The sequence below is a fragment of the Strongylocentrotus purpuratus genome, unplaced genomic scaffold, assembly GCF_000002235.5.
Source record: "Strongylocentrotus purpuratus isolate Spur 01 unplaced genomic scaffold, Spur_5.0 spur5_scaffold_6, whole genome shotgun sequence".
In the NCBI taxonomy this organism is placed as follows: domain Eukaryota; kingdom Metazoa; phylum Echinodermata; class Echinoidea; order Camarodonta; family Strongylocentrotidae; genus Strongylocentrotus; species Strongylocentrotus purpuratus.
Window position 1 is genome coordinate 36788076 of NW_022145612.1, and position 23129 is coordinate 36811204.

Sequence of the window (23129 nt, forward strand, 5' to 3'; positions counted from 1 at the left end):
CAAATGTTTTGTAACTCAGACTTATTTTCTGCAGAGCCAGCCACAGTTGGGATTTCCCCTTGTTGGGCTTTAGTATGTGTCTGACTCTTGCATGGCATGTTGTGCTGTCGAGATCTCTCTCCATCCATATCCCATGCAGTCTCACGAAGATGAAAGTTTTAACTTGGAATATAAATGGGCTCCGAGCTTGCAAAGTCCCGCTCAAGGAATTATTTGCCAACCTAGATGCAGACATTATATGTCTTCAAGAGACAAAGATAACAAGTAAGTTTTGTCCAAATTCAAGTTGATTTTGATGCCATGTTTGATAACTATTAATCTTTTACAAGTTTGTAATTATTGAATTAACAATAATAATAATAATAGTGTGAGTTTTAATTTTGAGTAGATCTACATCTATGAGTATGAATGAATGATTTGGTGAATGAAAAACTAATCTCACTTTCTCAGATAACCTCATGAATATGCACACATTCTAATATAATTTAGTCTAGACTCTATGTCATGTTTATGGCTATGATTGCAAATGTGACTTAGACTATCTGAGGGTGAATTGTACAGATTGGATTTTCATTATGATTGATAATACTCTCATTCAGTGATTCTCATCCATGACCTTAAATGATTAAATGATGTTACAACTTACAAGAAAATCTGGGCATGCACACAACGGTAAATACAGAAACAGTCGGCCAGTCTAACTTTCAAAAATATGACAAACACTAGTAGTAGACCAAGACCTAGTATTAGAACCACTGAACCTAGATAACCTGAGTTAGGGCTTTAATTCAAAACTTGTTTTCATTAACAAGTGTCAAAATTCAGTAACAAATATGCTCACAGCTGATACAAACAGAGTTCATCAAAAAATTGTCAGTTAGATTACAACAGCTACATTTATTTAGAATATAAAGTTTTATGAAATGGCCCAGATTGTGCACCAAGCCCCAAAACACTGATTATTGTCTTCTTATATTGTAATCATTTTTTCTTGCCATTTAGGAGATCAACTTGACAATGATTTAGTGAATGTGGATGACTACAATGCCTACTTCAGCTTCTCCAAGAAAAGAAGTGGATACTCAGGTAAGACCAAGTCCTACCACTCCAAGAAATTATAACTAGAGCAATACTACACCTCTTCATTGGTGGACATTTTCAATATCAAAGGGGTTGGAACTACAACATAAACCCCATCCTTTAATACAGCCTCACCACATAATCTACGGTACATGTGGTTAGCCTAATTTACAAATATATATTGTTTTCAGAAAAGTGGGATCATTCGTGTATTAAATTAATTTTCACTCAGTTTCATTTTTATATTGTTGCTAATTTCTTGGAATGAACATGTATGGATTCACGCTTTATTTGCTATCTTTGTACCATGACAAATCTTTAAAACTATTCTGAAACATGAGACCTTCTTACCAATGCAATGTGATAAATTATCCAAATCTAAATTTGATTATTATCATTTTTCAGGGGTGGCAACGTATTGCAAAAACAGCACTACACCAGTGATTGCAGAAGAAGGGTTGACTGGCTTGCTATCTCACGGAACCAAGCAGAGTTTGATTGGTTGCTATGGAGACCAGTCTGCGTATTCTCCAGAAGAGCTGCTGTCCATTGACGCAGAAGGCAGGACCATCATTACTCAGCATCAATACAGGTATAAAGGGTATTAATTTGAATCCATTATCAAACCTGGGCCTTGTATACACATAAAGACTATATTGGATTAACCATATGTCCCCCATATCAAGCATATCTCCTTCAGTCAATCATAACTTTGCAAAGAATAGAGACTTACAATTAGTTCAATGTTACAGATAGATACAATGCCAGGGGGGTATTTCACAAAGACTAAGATTGACTTTAAGTTGGACTTAACTATGGCAGGCCGTTCATGCCACTGTTTGCTCTCACCATTTACTGGCATTGGTCTCTCAAGGGACGTACAAATCATGGTCACAAATCTACAGAATTTACATTAGTTGATAATTTATTATTCAAGGGATTGATATTATCTAAAGATCATAATGGTGAGAGCAAACAGTGGTATGAACAGCCTGCCATAGTTAAGTCCATTTTAGTCTTTGTGAAACACTCCTCAGGTAAGATACGATTAATCCCAGCAAGATGGGAGATACAATACATTTTTACAATTTTTACAATTTTGTTAGTGTAATTATATTTTTATGTTGCCTGGCCCTAGTAATATATTTTGAATAGCACATGTTGTTGTTTAGACCTATGAAATACAAACAGTCAAACAGAAATAAGCTGGAAATCAAATTGACAAACGCAACTGATAGATGTCGTTTGTTGGCTCAAATACACAGTGTTTAATAGCTTTGTTTAGATTCCATCAAAAAAAAAATTTTTTTTTGGTCTATATCAGAATGCAATGTTATCTTGTAAAGTTCAATATCTTATGATGTGTTGACTCAGTCTGAAGTATGGTCAGCAACATCGTCAAGAAAATTATATATATTGCTCCACAGAGATTAGATTTATTGATGATCATAATAGCAACAATTTTTTTTTACAACTTTTCTATATGTATGTATATTTCAAATAAACAGTGAAAAAAACATACCCCAGTACTTAAAAAAGATTGCATTGTGCCAGGCTATGGAATTTTAAACAAGGAAGTATATGAACAAGTAAGTATGAAAAAGAAGAATATATTTTATTGTTTGCAATATCACTTAAAATGCTAATATTAGAATGTTCCTACTTCAATCCCAGTACTGTAAACGCTTTGTTTCTGAAAGAATGTACATTATGTGTGTCAATTTCACTTTTCAAGATTAACAGATAGATTAGCTGTAATTTAAATATTGCATAATGAAATAGTTTTATGGATTTGCTTTGACTCTCTTTCCATTCTATGCATATGTAGGAAGAAAGATGGCGCCCTAGGAGATCTTGTTATTATCAATGTCTACTGCCCTCGTGCGGGTGATGATAACCCTGAGAGGAAAAGCTTCAAGATGAGATTTTACAACCTGTTGCAGCTCCGAGCAGAGGCCATGTTGCAGGCTGGAAAGTAAGCATTGAAGGTTTTTTAATAATCATAATTATAATCATCATAATGATGTTGATAAAATGCTATTCCAATTATTGAATATAGAGCTGTTACAGTTTACAGGTGTCTTTTGATTAAATTACATTGTTGGTATGTACATTCCGGCTAGTTGCCATTTTGTGATGCCAAGCCACTATTGTATTTACATCTCTCTAAAGTATATGTGTATTTGCATTTCATTGGCAACATACTTTTTAAAATCCTATAAATGTAATTTTTGTTCCAGTTCGAAAAATTATTGATCTAGAAGGTATCAGATGTTAGATTTGGTTCATATACAAAATTTTGTAAAAATTGAATTAAACCAATGAAATTGGTTGTTAAATTAATAATAACTATGTTATGTTCTAATAAGCGCTATATAATAACTGAGTATTATTATTATTATTATTATGTATGATTTTGGTACTTCTTGACAAATTTGTGGAAAGATTGTTTGATGATGACAAAGGTTTAAAATTTCACTATTAAGTGCTTTTATTCTCAAATGGTTTAATAGTTCCTTGTTTTTCCATGATATTGTATTACAAGCTTCCTTGTCTTTTTATTTTGTTATATCTTTTCTTTTTAACTTCTAGGTCTGTGGTGATCGTGGGTGATGTGAATGCTTCTCATAGACGCATTGACCACTGTGATCCAAGTGGCAATTGGGTAAGTGCAGACAAAAGAATACATAAATTATAAATGCATGTGCAGTATTAAAGCACACCTCATTATTTTTTAAGGGATTGGGTATCTTTGTCTCAGATTCTAAACAAAATCCTGGATTGAGCTCATGCTGCAATCAAATGACGTTTACAAACCGATCGCCCGTCTGATTATCAAGATATTAATGATTGGAATGATTGGAAATTTCAATTCATAACACTTCAATCTATTGGGGAAAATGAGTACGGTAAAACCGGTCACTCAAAGATTTTTAATTTTTTGAGGCACTTCATGATCATTTTGAAGCACAATTTTTTAGGGCTTCAATATTCCACCATATCACATATAGAGCCATGCATCTCAGATTTGGCATTTAAAGGGAGTGTATACCTTTTGCAAAGTTTGCAAAAATGAAATTTAGAAAGGATCAAGGTAATGTACTATAACAATAACGTGGATCGAATCTTACAGTGTTAGGTTCTTTAGTATTATTGAATCCAGCTTTATATGAATATAAGAGATATGTTTCATTTGATTCTTTTCTCTTATGTATATTTCTTGGATCTTGTTTTTTGTTGTTTTAATTTAACTTTCTTTTTTAACCAGAAGGTAAGGCTACATGTAATGACTATCATGATGATGGTTGGTATGGGACTATGGGTGTAAAAAAACAGGTACCGGTATTGCAAAGGATTTGATAAACAATTACACAATTCCACAGGATTTATTACCCTTTGGTCTACAACGAGTTCGTCTACTACCCAATTGGTCTACACCCAGACTGTCTACTATCCACATGGTCTAATGATCATTTGGGCTAATAGTCATTTGGTTTAATTTTGTGTTTTGTCTTGTCTCCAATAAGTCTACTGCCCATGTGGTCTATTGCTCATGGAGTCCAATGTCCAGTTGGTCTAATGCCCATTTTGTCTAAAATCCAGAAGGTCTAATAATCACTTGATGATTATTATTTATGATAGACAAACTGGTTAGTAGAAGAACTGCATGGCTGTAGACTAAACAGCTATTCACTTCCCACAAATATACAAGTCAATATAAACAGCATTAGGATCCAGTAAGCTACATATGTAGCGCAATTTCTGCAGTAATATGCTTTATTTCAAATAAACTCTTTCTCTTTTCCTTCTTTCCTTAAAAACAGGGTAAATTTGAGTCTCATCCAAGCAGAAAGTGGCTGGATGGATTCCTCAAGGATTGCAGCTGTCCTGAGACCGCAGAGACATCACCATCATCTCAAGATGACCTTCAGAAATCCCCTCAAGAAGAACAAGAGTTAAGCGATGAGGAGAGGCACGTTCATGATGACAGTAACATTGATGTTGAAGATATACCATCAAAGGATAATCTCTTTGTAGATAGTTTTCGGTACTTCCATCCAAAGCGTGAGAACGCATTTACGTGTTGGTCCACGCTTACAGGAGCTCGGCAGACAAACTACGGGACCAGGATCGATTACATCATTGTCAATGAGCGGTTGTGTGTGGATGAGTTGACCGAGTGTGACATCATGCCAGAGTTTGAAGGATCAGACCACTGTCCTGTCAAGGCTACACTTCTAGGAGGCTGCTCCCCAGCTGAGCAGCTGCATCCCATGTGTGCCAAGCTCATGCCGGAGGTTGCAGGGAAGCAGCAGAAACTGTCCAACTTCTTCCAGAAGGTGTCACCTTCCAAGAAGTTTGAGATGCATGAAAAGGCTATGTCTGGTGAGAATAAGCAGGGAGGTAGGTCCAGACTGGACATTGGTAAGAGAGAAGGACAGTCTTTGGTGGGTAAACCAGGAAAAAGAGCCAAAACCGATGGCAAGGTGACCAAGACAGGGAATATAGCAAGCTTCTTCAAGAAAAAGGCAGATGCAAAACTCCGAAGTCAGACCGACCTTGAAATCCACCAGTCATCCTCCAGCTCGTACAATACCAGGTTAATGCCGAACAGTCAAAGAAGTGATGGAGACATCGATAATGGTTCTGACTTTCAAAATCGCTTGAAGGACATTCCTGTCGACAGTGGCATCTCCGGTTCTGACGACGCAGTGTCTGATGCATCGCAAATAGTCAAAGAGACCTCTCAAGAACTTTTTGAAGACAAGCCAAAGGCCAAACAGCAACTCGCCTCAGCCTGGAAGAATCTCTTCAAAGGCCCTCCACCTTCACCAATGTGCAAGGGACACCAAGAGCCCTGCTTGTTAAGGACAGTAAAGAAGGCTGGACCCAACTTGGGGAAGCAATTCTTTGTGTGCAAGAGGCCCGAGGGCCACAAGAACAATCCTGAGGCTAGGTGTAATCACTTTGAATGGGTCTCAAAGAAATTGAATTTAAAATCTGTATAGGGCAAGAGATTGCAAAAACTAAAACGTGAAAAATTGCAAAACCATGTAGCGCTCTGAAACTTATAAACAGTACTGATAGTGAGGGCTCTATTGAAACCAAAGATGATTTTGCTTTGTTTTCACTTTTGGCTGCCTGTAGTTGTACTTTAATAGAAGTTGAAAGGAGAAAGATAGAATAAAACGTATTAACTGTGGAGTTTCTAGCTGATTCCTGCATCATCATTATATCATAGGATAGCTGCTGTTCATGATCATGCGCAATTTTAGTCTCATATTGTATTCTTTTATTGGCCAAAAACATATTCTACTTGTATAGTGTTGTGTGTCTGACAAATGACGAAAGGATTTTCCCCCATTTAATATAGATATATCTTGCTTCCTACTATCACACAACATCATTCATGTTATATTTGCAATATGTCATAGGAATGGAATATTCAGACTATATTGTCGTGATTAAGTAGTTGACAGTTGAATCAGTCAAATTTTGAAGGTTTATAAACTATTCATTTTAATACAAAACTAGGAAGTAAAACGAAACAGCAAATAAAGGCACATTAAACTCAATGAAATCGTATTATGTACATTTTTAAATGAGGCATTTTAATGGATAATAACAAAGTCTATGAACAAACAAAATGTGTGTGTATACAAAAATTATGTTAATATTGCAATAATTTTTAGCACAAATATGGTAAGAAAAAATCTAATGCTGTAACAATAATGAGGTGTATTTTTTCATTAAAAGTAAACTATTTAAAGAAGCATACATTTATATGTAGCAAGATTAACAAGACTCCATAATACGAATTTAATGCCAATGTGTATATGTATACATTAATACATTCTATGCATCATTTTTTCTTGTGTTGACAAGTAAAGAGATATGAAACCTAGAATCTAAACGGTTCCAGTAAATAAGCTAATATTATAGTTGTTATAGTTTTGTATGTATAAGTAATGATATAAACTGTATTTGAGAGTGAAGACTGTGCCATATAATATACATGTACTATCAATCTATTTCTCTGAAATACTGAAGTATGATTTTTATAACCCTGATTCACTTTCATTTTGTTGAAGAAATTAATGTACTTGAATTTGTTCACGTAAACAAGGAATGATTTGTTCTATTTCAATTAATTGCCTACCGTTCCTATACCATACTACTCCTATTTCAAAACATAGTATGCTTCACAGCTTAATTAAATTCTTCATACATGTTCAAAAATTCTCTCTAACGTTTTGATTTAAAACTTGACCCTTCTTTTTTTTTTGCACTCAACAGACTTTGTTGGAAATTTGAGGCAAATAATATTGAGATGTTTCTTTAAAAAAGTAATAAAAAGTAAAACAATCTAATTTGTTCAAGCGCGTATATGATTACTTTGATCATGACTACTTTAGTGATAGCCAAATTTGTCAGAAAGCAAATTTAAAAAATGGTCATTTGTGTTCTGGTGAAGGTCAAAGATCATTTCTGTTATTTCTCATTTTATTTGTTCCAATATGGAACACTATGATAATCCTAAATCCTCGCAATACATACATACATACAAATACAATTACTATGTATAATCAACATTTCCCAGTAATTCCCAGGCTGTTTCTTTCACAATGCAATAGACAGGTTTACTAACATATTCAAATTTTATGCATACTTTTTAAAGGTAAAGACCAGTATTGGAAACGCCCCAATTTCAAAAAATGAAATGGAAGCTCTTATTACCAATCATGTGAAAGAATATGTTTTGACTAATACATGATGATTAAAAAATTGCCGGGAAACCGCCTACTAATTGATATATTTGGTAAAGTAGTTTATCTATTGGACTGTGAGAGATAAACGCACGTGTCGCGCACGTGTGCGTAGTCCCATATACATCTTTCTGTGTACAGTGCTTGTAACTTTACGAAGACTGGGCCAAATTTCTTATCATTTTGATGATTCCAGAACCTTGCAGTACACACCAATACTTAGATGCTAGATGATCAACCTTTTCTGATCGATTCCCCAACATTTCTTTCACAATGCAATCGCATGACCATAACTGGTCTTTATCTTTAAACAATAATTTATTCTTGACATACTGAATTCTTCCCCAAGAATTGCCTAACAAAGCAACACATAATGTAGGCAGAGTGGATTCTAAGTATCATTGTGTTTTCATTAATAACAGGTTGATAGAATAACTCATCACTAGGTCCCCAGAAAAAAAACATCCATAAATTTAAATATGTTAGTAAACCGGACTACTGCATGACCAGTCCTCAACCCTGCCTTGTCACTATTTTAACGTTGGAGTGTTGGCCTATCCAGCATCTACAGACAAGGCTAATAGGACTTGTTTTTAGACAAATTACCACAAACAATGCCTTTCTTGCGTTATCTGTTCCTTATCTGTTCCAGACATTGGCGATCAAGGCTTTCCATCCACTTCTATCTCTGGTTCTTTGTAATATGATGTTGCTTTTGTTACTAGTCATCCCGACAAACTTACACACAACCTACAAACAATACAACCAATTCCATAAAGAGTACTCCTGCATATGGGAATGGCATGGTAAATACACATGTATTATATAGATAGTTAATAAATAGCACACAAATGGTTATATATCATCACATGTAGCACATTCAACATACAGGTACAAAACAAGCTATATCATTAAAAAACAAAATTATTTCAGCCTGGAAGCTTGGCTCCTGTCGTCATGACGCAGGAAATTGTCTTGAGGATATCCCTAAGACCATGTTCACACATAACTGTTACACCAACCTTTTGATTTTTAAGAAATACAAAATAAAAAATGCTGTGGCAAACTAAAATGGCACAAAAATAGTGCACTGTACATTTAAACACACAGATCAAGTGGGTGTTCTGACATTTGCCCCAGCAACATTTACTCTGAAAGTTATTCTGTCAAATTCTTGGGTTTTAAGTCAGGCATAGCGTTTGGTCTAGGGCTGAAGTTATAAGAATGCAGCTAGCATTGACCTCATAGAAATTTCAGCTAGAGCACATGTTTTACAACTGACAAGTGAGGATGCCCTCTGGCTTTTGTTGTGTGTAGCTACGTTTCACTTCTTTATCTTTACACATGAAAGTTCTTTTTGTTTTGGAGGAAGTTTAAAATGTGATGTGTGAATGAGTCCCATGTATGTATTGGAAGCAGACTTGGAAGGAAGCAGATTCCAGTCAGACAAAAAGACCGGATAAATACTGTGATAGTACAAAGTCATACATCAACATTTATATGGGGTGATTTTATACATATTTTGGTCAAACTTGTCAAATGAAAATGCTATGTCTCTAAATACAATGTAAAAGTGTTGATATCAAAAAAATTAAGAGTAACATTGAATTATTTTTCATATTTGATTAGTTTGAGGATATCGTTTAAACTTCTTCTCAAGTACTGATTACTGTCCCACTGTGAGCTTCAAGTAAATATATTTTATGAAAAGAGAGAACAAAAATTCAGTAGCAAAGTACTACTCCATAAGTAATAAGTTTCCACCCTTAGTTTTGGTCGCACACATGTAGAGAAACATGTTTGACTGACTGGAGAGAGGTATCATTCAAGATATAAGTATTTGTCACACCCGTTTTATTATGTAGCACCTGTATTTTCCAATCCCTATAGTTAGTTAAAAAATCTTTGCACGTTAGAATACAGAACAGAAACGAAACTAATTTGTAAATGAAGTATGGCACGATATAAATCTGAAATGATAGAGATAACTTAATAATGCTAACTTCATATTTCGTACATTCATTACTGGTTTATTCAAATCTTGAATGGGTTTTTGGTTACGTTTAATGACAAATAATGTTGTGTGTTTTGGACATAATGGGGTCAGGAACTTTTAAAGGAACAAAAGACATATCTAAAACACTTTTCCATTATCTGTTCTTTATTGCAGCAATGTTCCTATTCACCCTGCTTTACGATATCAATTTCACTTTTCATATATCTATTTCATATATACTTGAGGAGGAAAGGCCAACCCATTATTTTCTACCAATGGCCTTTTCTTTAGTCTTCGTTTAGAAACTAAAAACATAAGATAATGTAAATTGAAACTATATGGTTGACTTCTGTCCCTCATGTTAACACAAAGAAGTTCCTCATTCTCCTTTTTCTTTTTAAAAACACTTTATAAAAGTTGCAATATTCATGTGTAACAAAATATGTACAAACTGTTTGCCTTGCAACCTTACAAATCATTGCTTAACATGATTATTACTAAGGCAACAAATAAAACAAAATGATAATAAAAAGCAAAAGTTATTAGTAAAAGTTAGTACTGAGGTCTTTCGATGCTGCATATGCATACTTTGGGCAAGATAAATGTTGTTCGTTTTTGTTCTTCTTGCTCAAGACGAGTTGGTAGAAGGTAAGAGCTGCGATGCGTTCAGCAGTCTCCATTGACGTTGTCTTGAGTCTGAAGCTTGTTGAGTTAGGTGACCATGCAGCCTTGTCAAACTAATTAGAAATAAAATAAACAATATGGAGATATTAATATACCATTGCATATTCCTATTATCAGAATTAGGATATTTGTGAACTATTCCAATTCTGTATTTCCATACATTATCATTCTATTCTTGTTGAGAACAAAATGCTTCAGAATGCTTCAGTCAAATACATATATGTATAAGTACAGTGAGCTTTTTCATTTTCTTCCCCTCCCTCTCGATTAATCTCTTTCTTTTGTTTTCTTTTCCTTTCTTGATCTTTACTCTTTCTTCTTTTCATTTCCTTCTTAATCGTCCTCCTATTCTTCTTCCTCCTCTTCTACTCCTTCTTTGCCTCTTCTTCTTCTTCTTCTTCTTCTTCTTCTTCTTCCCCCTCCTCCTCTTCTTCTTCTTCTTCTTCCCCCTCCTCTTCTTCTTCTTCTCTTTTTCATTCTTCTTCTTCTTTTCTTCTTCTTCTTTTCTTCTTCTTCTTTTTCTTCTTCAACTTCTCCTCCTCTTTCTTCTTCTCCTTCTTACTGTCCAAATGTGCCCCCCCCCCCGCAAATCTACCATGTTTAAACTGCCAACCATACTGAAAGGATTAATCTTATCCTTACCTCCCATTTGTTCCTCTGCTACCAGGTATTCCGGTGGTGCGGTACCCCTGAGTTGTTCCTCTGCCACTTCATATTCTGGTGGTGCAGTGGGGATGGCAATATCATGGGTGAACATAGGTATGTGCATCTGAAATAACCGAAAAGAAATACATACATATTTATTAAAACAAAAAATAATGAAGAAAATCGACTGCTGGATGATTTTATTACTTCCCCCCTTACAGGTATTTCAATCTTTAATTAAGCAAACCATTGCTTTATGCTCATTGCTTTATCTTTTTCTCTTGACCATTTAGCCCCATTTATTTCATATCCGCCTTTCTCATCCATCTCTCTCTCTCTCTCTCTCTCTCCATCTTCAATCTAAATCTCCCCCTCTCTCTCTTTCTGATTCTTTATTTTCCTTTTTTCTCTATATCTATATCTCTCTCCCTTCCATACAATTATATTCTCTCTCTCTCTCTCTCTCTCTCTCTCTCTCTCTCTCTCACTCACTCTATCTATTTCTCTCTCTCTCCCTCCCTCCCCCTCTTCTTCTTTTCTCTTCTCTTTTCTTCTCTTCTATGTGTTTCTGCTTCTTTCTCACAGACATTCACGCATAATTAGCTGTATTTCACTTTGAAAGGAAACTAAATGTGAACAATAATTCAACGAAACAGAAGAGGGATACTTACAGCTGCAGCGCTTGTGCCCGCGTTGGCGGGCACATGGGTGTTAACAGCTGCCCGGGGTTGAGGGGGTGGGATGGAGGATGTACGCCCCAGGGTTCTCCTACACAGTCCACAGAGGCACAGTCCTAACCCAATGGCCCCTGTGGTGAACTGGAGCGCAAAAATGCCCAAGGTGCAAGCTTCCACTATCATCAGGGTCGGCTGAGGGAGGGAGGGAGGAGAGATGTAAAAGAAAAAGTAAATTCATTGCTCACAGTTAATCATTAAATTTAGCATTATGGCACCATTTACAAGTCGCGAACAGAAATGAAATAATTTTGAACATTGTCAGTGACAGCTATTTTCGCCTTTATCATGATATGACCCTTTATTTTTCCTAGTTTCCAACATATTTTTATTGTTCAGCTAATGTCAAAGAAAATATAACGTGGCAGATGCAGAGGTTAGGGCATGGGGTGTGGCTGGAGAGATAGGGGAACAAAATCAAATATGTCAAAACATAAGCACATACAAACACTCAAAAAAGTGAGCTATAAATGTTATTGTATTAGTGTGCCCCCGAAATACAATTAATAGGACACCTGGAAAATGTGTTTTCCACTCTTATTTCCACTTATTTTACCTCAAGATCATTTTCAGACCTATGCAACCCCCCCCCCCCCCCCAACAACGCCATCGTAAATACAGAATCATGGTTCCTATACATGTCTATCACATTTATCGAGCACTATTGGTGTTCATAATTATGTGCTGAGGGCGCAAGAACATATTATCATGGGTTTTTTTTTTTAGTGTGTGCCATATACAATTTTTCCAGTGGCATGTGCCCCTTGGATACACCACTAAACCTACCCGTGTCGTATAGTGAGTACAGAGGAGTGTCTTGGAGTCTCTTGTGTCGCAGTATGAGTATCTTCCCTTCAGAGAGATAAGACGAGCGTATAAGATGAGCAGGGCGGCGGAAGCAGCAGTGGAAAGCATGCAGGTCACGAGGTACGTAGTGATCTAGATTAAAATCATGAAAAATAAAATGTATGTAAACGGTAAGAGCGAAATATACGAGGAATGATATCAAAGAATTAAATAAGGAACACACTAATACACCTCAAAACGAAAGTGTTTATACTTTTCCTAAGTTGTAAGAGGTGAGAAGCGGACTTGTGCGACCAGTGCCATTACCCCCCCCCCCCTCCCCCTTATTAATACCAAAAAGGGCACTTGAAAATGTGACAATTATATATTTTGTTTACCTTCTATACTTCTTCTTCTTTATCAGAATAAAGGACCTAAAAATTAAATAATATTTTCTTTTTGGCTTGTCAGAGTATTTACGGTCTAAAAAATCTCCACACAATTTCAACTCTGATTTGGACAGAGAGAAATCTTATTTTTGTGTTATGAAATAGCAAACTTTCTCAGACTTAAAAAAACATCACAATAAATTAAACCATGGACCCTCCATGCTTAAACACAATGGACAATATATCAAAGAAATGTGATTATCTAATGATTAGAATAATCAATAATAAGGCAAATGTAATTATACACCAGTGTTTATAGTAATTAACAAATTCATTGTCAAGTCATGTTTTGAATCGTTATCGGTTACGAAACTTACCCCACAAATTGTTTTCCGGACGGATACAAATGCTGTGACGGCTGTCAAGAAGAACTGTAAACGAAGTTTAATTGAAAGAGAAAGTATTTAACTAGAAAGAAAATGTTTATGATGAGAAATAAAGAGATCACTAAACAACTTCCTAATTCAACCATGAGACGTTCATTTATCACAGTCCTATAAGCCTAATATTCTATGGATATTACTATACGTGGTAAGAAGTGGAAGCTAATAATGTATAGGGGCGTGTGCACCCCCCCCCCCAAGCGAATGACACAGGGAGAAGGAGAGAGAGAGAGAGAGAGAGAGAGAGAGAGAGAGAGAGAGAAGGGGGAGGGGGATGGTGCACAACACAAACACCTCTCTCTCTCTCTCTCTCTCTCTCTCTCTCTCTCTCTCCCTCCTCTTCTTTCTTACTCTCTAAAGACTATAAATCCAACTTGAAAGGGAACAATGTAGCTTGCACTCACGTGAATCGTTTATATTGTACCTTTTAACATATAACTGAAACCTTACGGGTACTCACAATGTCCCACCACCATTATCTTTCAAAAATAACAGAATGTGTATTATCGTCACCAGACATTCTCCTCTTTATACGCTCGCTAAATTACCGACAATACAAAGGTATCAAAAGTACAATATCTATACAGTATTCATTACCGATCTCCTCATGGTAAGTCTATAACACAAATGAGAAGAAAAATAAGTTTCACCCGGTTTTCAAAAAATAAGGTTCATTTTTTCTGTTTTTTTTTTGGGGGGGGGAGGGGGGTGGGTCATGGAGAATATGCTGCTACCAATAGTCATAACCATTATTCATTATAATGTACTGATTTCATATTGTAAATCTTTATATTCTGTATATTAAGTAAGGACATCAATATATTCTGATTGATTACTGTTTATTCATCATTATTTCAAGCATTTACTGCATCCTAAACCTAAAAAGAGTTTGCTTATTCGCGCAATGGAGTATACAGTGCGTCCCAGAAAAAACGAAACCGAGAATTATCGATGTTTTATCATATTTTAATCACAATTATAATTAATAAATGGCACATTTTTTGAAAGCTTAGATCCTCCTCTTTCATCTGATGTAACTCATATGATGCATATTTTTTTTGGTTTCCTCTCTTCAAATTGATTTTAATCACTCATGCGTGAAATATGCACCATAATTTATGAGTTGCATCAAATGAAAAAGGAGGATCTACGCTTTCCAAATTATGTGCCATTTATCAATTATAATTATGATTAAGTTATTATAAAACATCGATGGTTCTCGGTTTCGTTTTTTCTGGGACGCACTGTATAGTACGTTTAGTTATTGCACTCCTAAAACCCTCGTATTGGAGTACTTTTATGGTATAATTTTTTATTTTTTTATTGAGCCACTGTTTCTCAGTGTATTCTCCTCTAAAAAGAACTGCGTAAGTATGGAACGCGTCAAAATCATGATATAATTAATTATCTTCTTATTTAAAGTTCTCTTACCAGACTTCCGGACCAGATGGGTACACCGTAGTAAATCAGGGACCCCTCGATGACGTAAGCGACCACGCCCAGTGCGATGGTGACCGTGGCGCCGAGGAGCTGCAGCATCCCGAGCGAGCAGGCGCCAGCATTGTTGTAGCTCTCGCTTCGACGAGGTCGAGCTCGGAGTACGATGTCGTTCGCCATCGTTCAATACTGGAGAATGATAATGTACGAATGCAATGTTGATCCGTTCTCATAATACTACTACTAGTACTACTACTACAAATAATAATGTTTATTAAAACAATAACAACAATGTGGCGCATAATTTTATATATTTCATATTATATAATATAATTTTATTACATTATATCCTCTGGAAAATGCGTTATATAAATGAAATTATTATTATTATCATCAGTATTATCATATCATGTTATACACAGTAGGTGCTATATATGATATCTTATTGTACTATATATTGAAATGGTATGTATTATAATTTGAAATTATATATCAAATGAATGTTCTCGCTCTAAAAAAAAGAATTGCCGACTGACATGGGAGGAAATATCGGGGGATGGAATGCTTACACAATCATGACGATTTGAAAGATGGACACAATATTGAATGCCCTTCCCTCCCCCACAATTGTTGGTATTCATTCCAAAACGAATAACTCAAATCCGAACTAAATGTCAAGCAATCAATGCTCATTATTATGTTTACGTGTCAGATATTTTGTTGGAGAAAAAGGATACCAAAATGTGATACCTCTTTTTTTTTAAGCCATTAAAAAAGTTATGAAGATAAATAATACGTTTTCAGAGGGATTTTCTTCTAAATGTATGCCAACTTGAGAATACTGTTGTTTACCAGCAGAAAATCGTGTTTCTGAATCATGAAAGAATGCTCGAAATTCAATGCTTTATGACTTCCCATAAACCTCAATGATGACCTAAGTTCCGAATGGTATGACTGGGGAATAGTCTTTACCAGCAGAAGAAAAAAAAATCGTGTTTCTGTTGCAGATTGAGCCTTGGGGTAATAATGGTTTCAGCCTCGCAACTATGATTCATTAAGAGGTGAAATAGACTCGACATTCATAATGATTTCCGTTATATTTTAATAGCCTAAACAAATAATTTTCGTGGTTTAGCTGCAGTGTCAGGGGCTCCTACTTCCCCGGAAACCCCTTCAGCTAAAATAGAATGGATAATGTTATATAGTATAAACGGAGAGATAAATAACTGGAGATTAAAATGAACGGGAGAAAGGGATGAACATTTTTCTATCCTGGGAGAGGATATTCAATGCTAGACCTTCCTGTTTCGTCCAAGAGTAGTATCAACCTCCCGAAGAAAGAAGTATTGACCCAAATACTACTGTTGTTGCTAGTCATCGTTGCATAAGAATCCTTCAAATAACAGAGAACCAAAGGAAATGATTCGGCGCCCTGTAAATGAACTCAATGGCATGCATGAATTCATTGAAACTTTCATGGGCAGTTTTATATCACATGTAAAAAGCCCTTATGTGATCACAATGTGAAAACACATGACGCGAATAAATTCATTGAAATTGTTGAGGATGGCTATCACAATGTCATTTTGAAAATGCACATTTTCGTCATTAGCACGAAAAGGATTTAATTAATGTTCCCATCACCATGTACGTACATGTATATAGTTTAGAGAGCTCCATATCGTCCGGTCATTATATGCATCTTTCGATTGTTGGTTTGATAGGTCACATGCATGGTATTCCATTGAGATATTCTGATGGCAAGTTTCACTTTCCATCAATTATGATTAACATTATTATACATCCATAATTATGTTTACGGTTTCACAATACATAATAATGGAGAATACGAGAATGTTGTTACTATTGGGTTTGACATTGACACAGATGAGCAACAAAGGACACATATAGCCTACTATATTCACTTTCACATGCCTCCTTCTTGAAACAAAATCCTTCCTACTCTTTCTGCGCCGATCGTTATATTTTTATAACCATTTTAATGGGGATCGGTTTCTTTCAACACGTACCACGTGTGATTTTTGTCTTCGTTTATAGAACCCTGGTTTAGAGAAAACCATAATGACTACATTATCATCGGTCACGGGGGACAGGGACAGGGTTTCTTAACCACCTCCCCCCCCCCCCCCCCCCACCTTTCCAAGATGTATGTAGTATACACTCTCCTCTCTAATTTTTAGGTTGTTTTCTTCTTGACAGTATTTTATTTCAATTTATTTGCACATACAAGTATATGTTTTGCGTTAGATTATAGGTGTAAGCTATACGTCTATTATGTCTACACCCCCCCCCCCAGTGGCGTACGCAGGATTTTTTCAAGGGGGTGGGGGTTTTAAAATCGGGTCAAAAATTTCGCAACGACTCAGGAAAATTTGAAAATTGCGCCGGGGGGGGGGGGGGGGGGGGGGGGGGTAAGCGGACATTTTTTTTTTTTTTTTTTGTCCAAAAAAATCGCAACGACTCAACCGACCGCTGAATAAGCGGGGGGGGGGGGGGGGGGGGGGGGGGGGGGGGGGGGGTAAGAGGACACTTTTTTTTTTTTTTTTTTTGGTCTCGAAATTTGACATTTTGCTCCGTTGGGGGGGGGGTAAGGTCACCTTTCTTAGGTCAGCCATGGAGGTATTTTTTTTTTTTTTAAATTTAAAAAAAAAAAAAAAAAAAAAAAAAAAACCCAAAGGGGGGGGGGGGGTTTAGGTTTTTTTAGGGGGGTTTACACACATAAAAATACCAAAGGGGGGGTTTAAACCCCCAAACCCCCCCCCCCCCTGCGTACGCGCCTGCCCCCCCCCCCCCCACACCATGGATTAATATTATCCAAGCGACCGGAATATCTTTAATACATGCCAGAATCATACAGTGATACAAGGCTACTGAAATAAATTCATGTATGCATTATTCAAAACTCATAATTATCTATTTCAAAAAGGCCTGTTATGAAGTGAAATATATAATTGACGTATCGTGTACATTATTATTATAGTCCATCCCTAATCAATAACATTGATGCCAGACAGGTGGAATAATACGAGGATTACCTTTTAGACATATTCTGTTCGATTATATTCGAAACTATACCTTTCTATTTCTTTCACCTGCGTAACATTGTCTAGAAAGAGAAGATGTATACCGAAGCAACATGTCTCTGATAAGGTCGAACAAAATGAGAGGAAGCATGTTGCTCTTGTAACTGGAATCCTGAAAACGTTTTTGCAGGTGGTATTAAACGCAATAGAAAAGTTTGTGACTTCCTGTTATCTTTGTTGTGATAGACAGTATAGGTCAAAAGTCATTTCCTTCAACTTTCAGACAATTACAGTCATGCACTTTCGTAGAGAGTAGTCACTTTTATACGTCCCTTTGCTTAGAATTTCTGGAATCATAATAATATCTGAAATATTTAGAAAAAGTAACTCGGAACACGGTTATTGGAAAGAACGTGCCCATGCGAAAGGAAATGTTTCGATTCGTGGGCTTATTCATGGTTAAATTTGTGGTACATAATTTGAAAACGTAAACACCTAGTAAAATTCTGTCACAGATAGAAGATTTCTGCAATCAGATTTCTAGGCCTAGTTCGTTTTATCGAATCTTGTTATTTTTGTCAAACATACCAGTTCATGATTCATGTACACTGTATGTGTTAATAATAGTTCTGCCATTTGCGATGATATCTGTTTTACACTTGCAAACACCATTATACATGTACCTTCGGTAAGTTTTAAACTAAACTTGAACCGAATTCCTGCATGAAAAAGTTTTTTTGTTATCATTTTTTTACACAATGAATCATATATCAATGTATTTCATTTTTGCTGAACCGTCCTATAAACAGGCTTTTAGTTTATATCAACCCTTTAAAGGTAAAGACCAGTTATGGTCATGCGATTGCATTGTGAAAGAACCGTTGTGGAATCGATCAGAAAAGGTTGATCATCTAGCATCTAGCATCTGCAAGGTTCTGGAATCATCAAAATGATAAGAAATTTGGCCCATTCTTCGTAAAGTTACAAGCACTATACACAGAAAGGTGTATGTGGGACTACCCTATATCTCTCACAGACCATGAGAGAAACAAATTTACCAAATATATGAATTAGTAGGCGGTTTCCTGGCAAATTTTTTATCATCATGTATTAGTCAAAACATATTCTTTCATATGATTGATAATGAGAGCTTCCATTTCGTTTTTTGAAATTGGGGCGTTTCCAATACTGGTCTTTACCTTTAAAAAAAAACAGCCACTGCCAATATCCTCACATAATTTATGTACAGTTATAATTTGACAAATACTTTCTCTCATAAAATTAATGCGGATTAAAGGGTATTGATTTTTTATTAATTGTCGTATAGTTCTCTATGAAGTTTGACACAGTTAGGCGTATGTATTGTAGGCCTATAATGTATTACCATATTGTTACATCATACACACACAACGATTCGGGATTAAAGAGCAATGGATATAATGACAAAAGGACTTTAGGATTAGGAGCCGGTGAATGGCCAGGTAGCTTGAGTCATCCCCTTGCTAATGGTCAAGTGGATGCTAAAGAGGAGCTCTTATTCGCGAGTGCGTCCATGCGCATTTCCCTGCCCCCCCCCCCCCCACACACACACACACACAATTTGAGATACTGTTAGCCTTATTCGATAAGGGGTATTTACAAGCCTTTATATATTTTGCTTTAGAAAGACGAGGACGTGTTATTACATGATGAACTCGAGATGAACTCATGAGTATGTAACAGTCTTTGGGCTGCTTTACAAGGAATTTTCTTTCAATAAACCAAAATGAATGAATAAGGATGACGTCCCTATAAAATACCCAGGTAAAGAACGTAGGCCTAATTTCATTCAAGAAGCTTAAAAGACGAAAGACATACCAAACGGACTAACTTTAAAATGATAGTTTCGGCGATTTTGGCCAAGGAATCGGCTTCCGCATGAGGACTCATTGGCTCTATATACCAACCTTAAAATATGTAGGAGCTGCGCCAACTAATGGCAGTGCCATTTTCGTATCTAAAAATGTCATGTTTATACTATAGTGCATTAGGAATTTTATTTCTTTTTTTCAATCGTTCATATCTAGTAATCTTCTATTCTGATTTAATTAGGAAACAGATCTCTTTAAAACTTTAAATTTAGCATACTTTATGAGTTAAAATTTCGTATGGACACGTTCTTAATGTGTTATCGTGGATCACGTGCATTGTACTCGGATCAGAGGCTTTGTTCACAATTTCGAGCTGCTCATCTCCAAACAAAGGAGAAAGAAAAGACCAAAAGCACTTGTTTTGGGGTGAAGAAGAAAGGTGGCAATATTGTGTAACATGTGCTGTGTTTTCCCATGTAATACGAATTTTCCACATGATTTTGTAGCCAAGAAAACAAAAGTATCACAACTATACCATTCATCTCCCGTCCGCCATATCCATGTTTATGCTTGAATGCCAGAAGAAACAGAATTTTAAGTGATGAAATACAGAAAGAAGAATATGGATGTATTTATACGCAACCTGAAACAAAACTAGTAACGATGTCTACAATTTTGCATATTATATAGACGAGTCTTTTGCAAACACAATTTGATTATAAGCAGATGTAGTTTATATAAAAAATTAAAAAACTCCCGTCGGTTTCTATTCTTGACTCTCTATCAGTATAGGACCAACCTTCAGGGAGAGACATAATGTTTTGTTATCACTGTGAGAGATGAAAGAATGAGTCATATTCGATTATGTGAATGCACCTTTGGCTCTGATCAGCACGGTAGGGGTCTCGTAAGGTCACCGGTTCGAGTCCCAGTCGGGGACACATCTGTCAGACATTATAATTGTGTTGACTGATGGGCACATAGTATACGACAAAAATGATAATGCGACCAAGAATATTCAACGTAAACATATATGGAAGATATTGGGCTATATATATTCGAGTTTCATTTACAGTAGATTTTCATACGATTTGTATTGTTTTTCCCCACAAAAACACCTAACAAAATTGCTATAAGAAATCTAAAGACATTATCTGCAAGATGTGCCTGTTATAGTATACTATATACTATAAAAGGCACATCTGCAGGTCTTTAGCAGTGTTATTGAGCTTATAATGGTTAGACATTTAAGTTTATACCTACATGTATAATAATATGAGTCTGACCATAATGTAACATATTATAGGCAGGTCTACATGAGCAAAAAATCATATTCTTTACCTTTTTATGAAAGAAAAAAAAATCTTTGCTCAGCCTCGAATTCAGGAATAGTCCACTCCACTAGATCAGCTCAGTGTCCGATTTCATATAATATAATTATAATGCTCCCGCATAGTTTTGGCACCAGGAATATACAAATTAACCGGCATATACCACTCCGCTCGCTTCCACCTTCCACAACAACGCAACGTGCATCTGAAGATACTCCACAAAAAAGCAAGCGCACAGCTGACAAAGAAAGATACGCAACTCTACTGCATGCTATTCTTGTATTGGCGGAAGTTCTCTCTGTTTATCTCTTTGCTCGCTGCTGGCAGTGCGCGCGTGCATGCATGGATAACACAGGGAGGCCAAGACAAAGAAGCAAATGAAGAGGGGCCGGTGGGGGGGAGGTGGGGCCTTGGGAACGCTAACATGGTGGATTAGTATTGTACTGTTTCTTTGGGATAAACATCATCAAACATGCAGCTAAAAGCTGAAGTTGTTCAATTTAAAAAGTTTTAAAATGCATGACATAAAACTGCATTGATGATATAATTATTTAAATCTGAACAAGACCATATTTGTGTGTATATGTACTTTCATTTTACATGCGAGTTGCAAGTTTCATTGTTGATATAAAATTGCCATTTGTTTTGAGTAAAGCAGAAATTTGAGTTAATATTATACAAGTCATGTTTACATGAAGGAGTACATGATTGTAGGTAGCAAACGAAACTGATAGAGATGCTGATTTCTAAACCAGTATGAAGTTCCTATAGAGCTCAAAGATTGTGCATGCAGGCGAAATAAAATATAAAGGTATAGAAAGATCACGTACAATAAAAGATAAAAGATGAAAGCTAAGTTACATGATTGGTTAAACAGAGAGAGGTAAATGGTGGGTTGAGAACTAGAGAGCGAGTGGGAGAGAGACAAGAAAGAAACAGATGGAGAGAGGAAGAAAGGGAGATGCTATTACAGAGAGACAGACAGACAGGAAGAAAGGGAGAGAAGGATATAGTGATGAGGAAGAAAAGGAGGGAAATGCCAAGAGTGAGTGACAGAGAGAGAGAGAGAGAGAGAGAGGTAGAGAGAGATGAGACAGACATACAGGGAGAAAGGGAGAAAGGGAGAGGGAGGTAGAGAGAGATGAAGACAGACATACATACAGGGAGAAAGGGAGAAAGGAGAGGGAGAGGAGAGAGAGATGGGGTGTGTTATGAATGTATAATTATAATAATAATAAAATATGGGAAAGTTATTCAACATCTCCATATACGGCGGATAAACGGGTCCCAGTCAAAGGTTTGAATCGGAGACCTTCGGTATCCACACCAGACCACTGAACTATGTACAACACTACGGAGTGTCGTAGAGTTCAGTCATAGACGTATTACGTCTATGGTTCAGTGCACCAGACTTTAATCCTCGGTGAGACATTTTTTTTTCTTCATCTGCACAACCAGTATTAATTTAGCTTTACCTTTATCAATAAAAGAGAAATTATCTCTGGGTTGCCACGACGCTGCGTCTTCTTTATTAGATCCCGTCAATACAAATTGGATTTCATAATCCTGCATGCTCTTCGGTGGGCCTATTCATCTACTTTTCTATCTCCATACAATGCATTTACATTTGCAGGTCGTTTATTCTTCATCGATGTCTGTGTGAAAATAATTTAACAACAACATCAAATCGTCCGTCGGCTTCCCCCAAGATGGCCGTCACTGCCCTATGACATTCAGATACACAGCTTATATACGACCATCTTGCGGGCGGATGACGATTTAATTATCATGCCGCTTTCATTAGGCAAACAATACTGTATAATGTACTTTAAAGTGTTGTCTTAAAATGCAAATTATGTAAAAACCGGTCAATATCTTTTAGCATGATACTGTGTCTCAATTAATGGGCTTCTCCGTGCATGCCTGTGATGATCATTATGCGG

General features: G+C 36.2%; 2 protein-coding genes across 3 annotated transcripts; one reads left to right on the forward strand and one right to left on the reverse strand.

The window, feature by feature from the left end:
- Nucleotides 1-33: 33 nt before the first annotated feature.
- On the forward strand, nucleotides 34-7518 carry LOC579199 (DNA-(apurinic or apyrimidinic site) lyase 2). 2 transcript variants are annotated; one of them, XM_011667280.2, is made up of 6 exons: nucleotides 34-264; nucleotides 1003-1086; nucleotides 1486-1681; nucleotides 2909-3055; nucleotides 3673-3745; nucleotides 4905-7518. In XM_011667280.2, the coding sequence occupies exons 1-6, from the start codon at nucleotides 75-77 to the stop codon at nucleotides 6087-6089; spliced, it is 1875 nt and encodes a 624-aa protein (XP_011665582.1). In that variant the 5' UTR covers nucleotides 34-74; the 3' UTR covers nucleotides 6090-7518. The 2 variants fall into 2 exon arrangements, with proteins under 2 accessions (XP_011665582.1, XP_784420.3); XM_779327.5 differs by having other exon boundaries at nucleotides 36-264; nucleotides 1486-1672.
- Nucleotides 7519-8647: 1129 nt separating this feature from the next.
- LOC105447639 lies at nucleotides 8648-21450 on the reverse strand. The gene is made up of 7 exons (XM_030973219.1): nucleotides 21197-21450; nucleotides 14956-15150; nucleotides 13459-13512; nucleotides 12693-12845; nucleotides 11844-12041; nucleotides 11170-11296; nucleotides 8648-10580 (listed from the first exon to the last, which is right to left on the reverse strand). Exons 2-7 carry the CDS (start codon nucleotides 15139-15141, stop codon nucleotides 10576-10578), a joined length of 723 nt encoding a protein of 240 aa, XP_030829079.1. The 5' UTR covers nucleotides 15142-15150; nucleotides 21197-21450; the 3' UTR covers nucleotides 8648-10575.
- Between the last annotated feature and the right edge of the window lie 1679 nt (nucleotides 21451-23129).

Coding starts and splice junctions, on each gene's coding strand:
- LOC579199 (XM_011667280.2), top strand. CDS start 75: ATGTGTCTGACTCTTGCATGGCATGTTGTGCTGTCGAGATCTCTCTCC. Junction 1,087..1,485: donor GAAAAGAAGTGGATACTCAG/GTAAGACCAAGT, acceptor ATCATTTTTCAG/GGGTGGCAACGTATTGCAAA. Junction 3,746..4,904: donor GTGATCCAAGTGGCAATTGG/GTAAGTGCAGAC, acceptor CCTTAAAAACAG/GGTAAATTTGAGTCTCATCC.
- LOC105447639 (XM_030973219.1), bottom strand. CDS start 15,141: ATGGCGAACGACATCGTACTCCGAGCTCGACCTCGTCGAAGCGAGAGC. Junction 12,846..13,458: donor TCCGGAAAACAATTTGTGGG/GTAAGTTTCGTA, acceptor ATTTTAATCTAG/ATCACTACGTACCTCGTGAC. Junction 11,297..11,843: donor CGGGCACAAGCGCTGCAGCT/GTAAGTATCCCT, acceptor CGGTTATTTCAG/ATGCACATACCTATGTTCAC.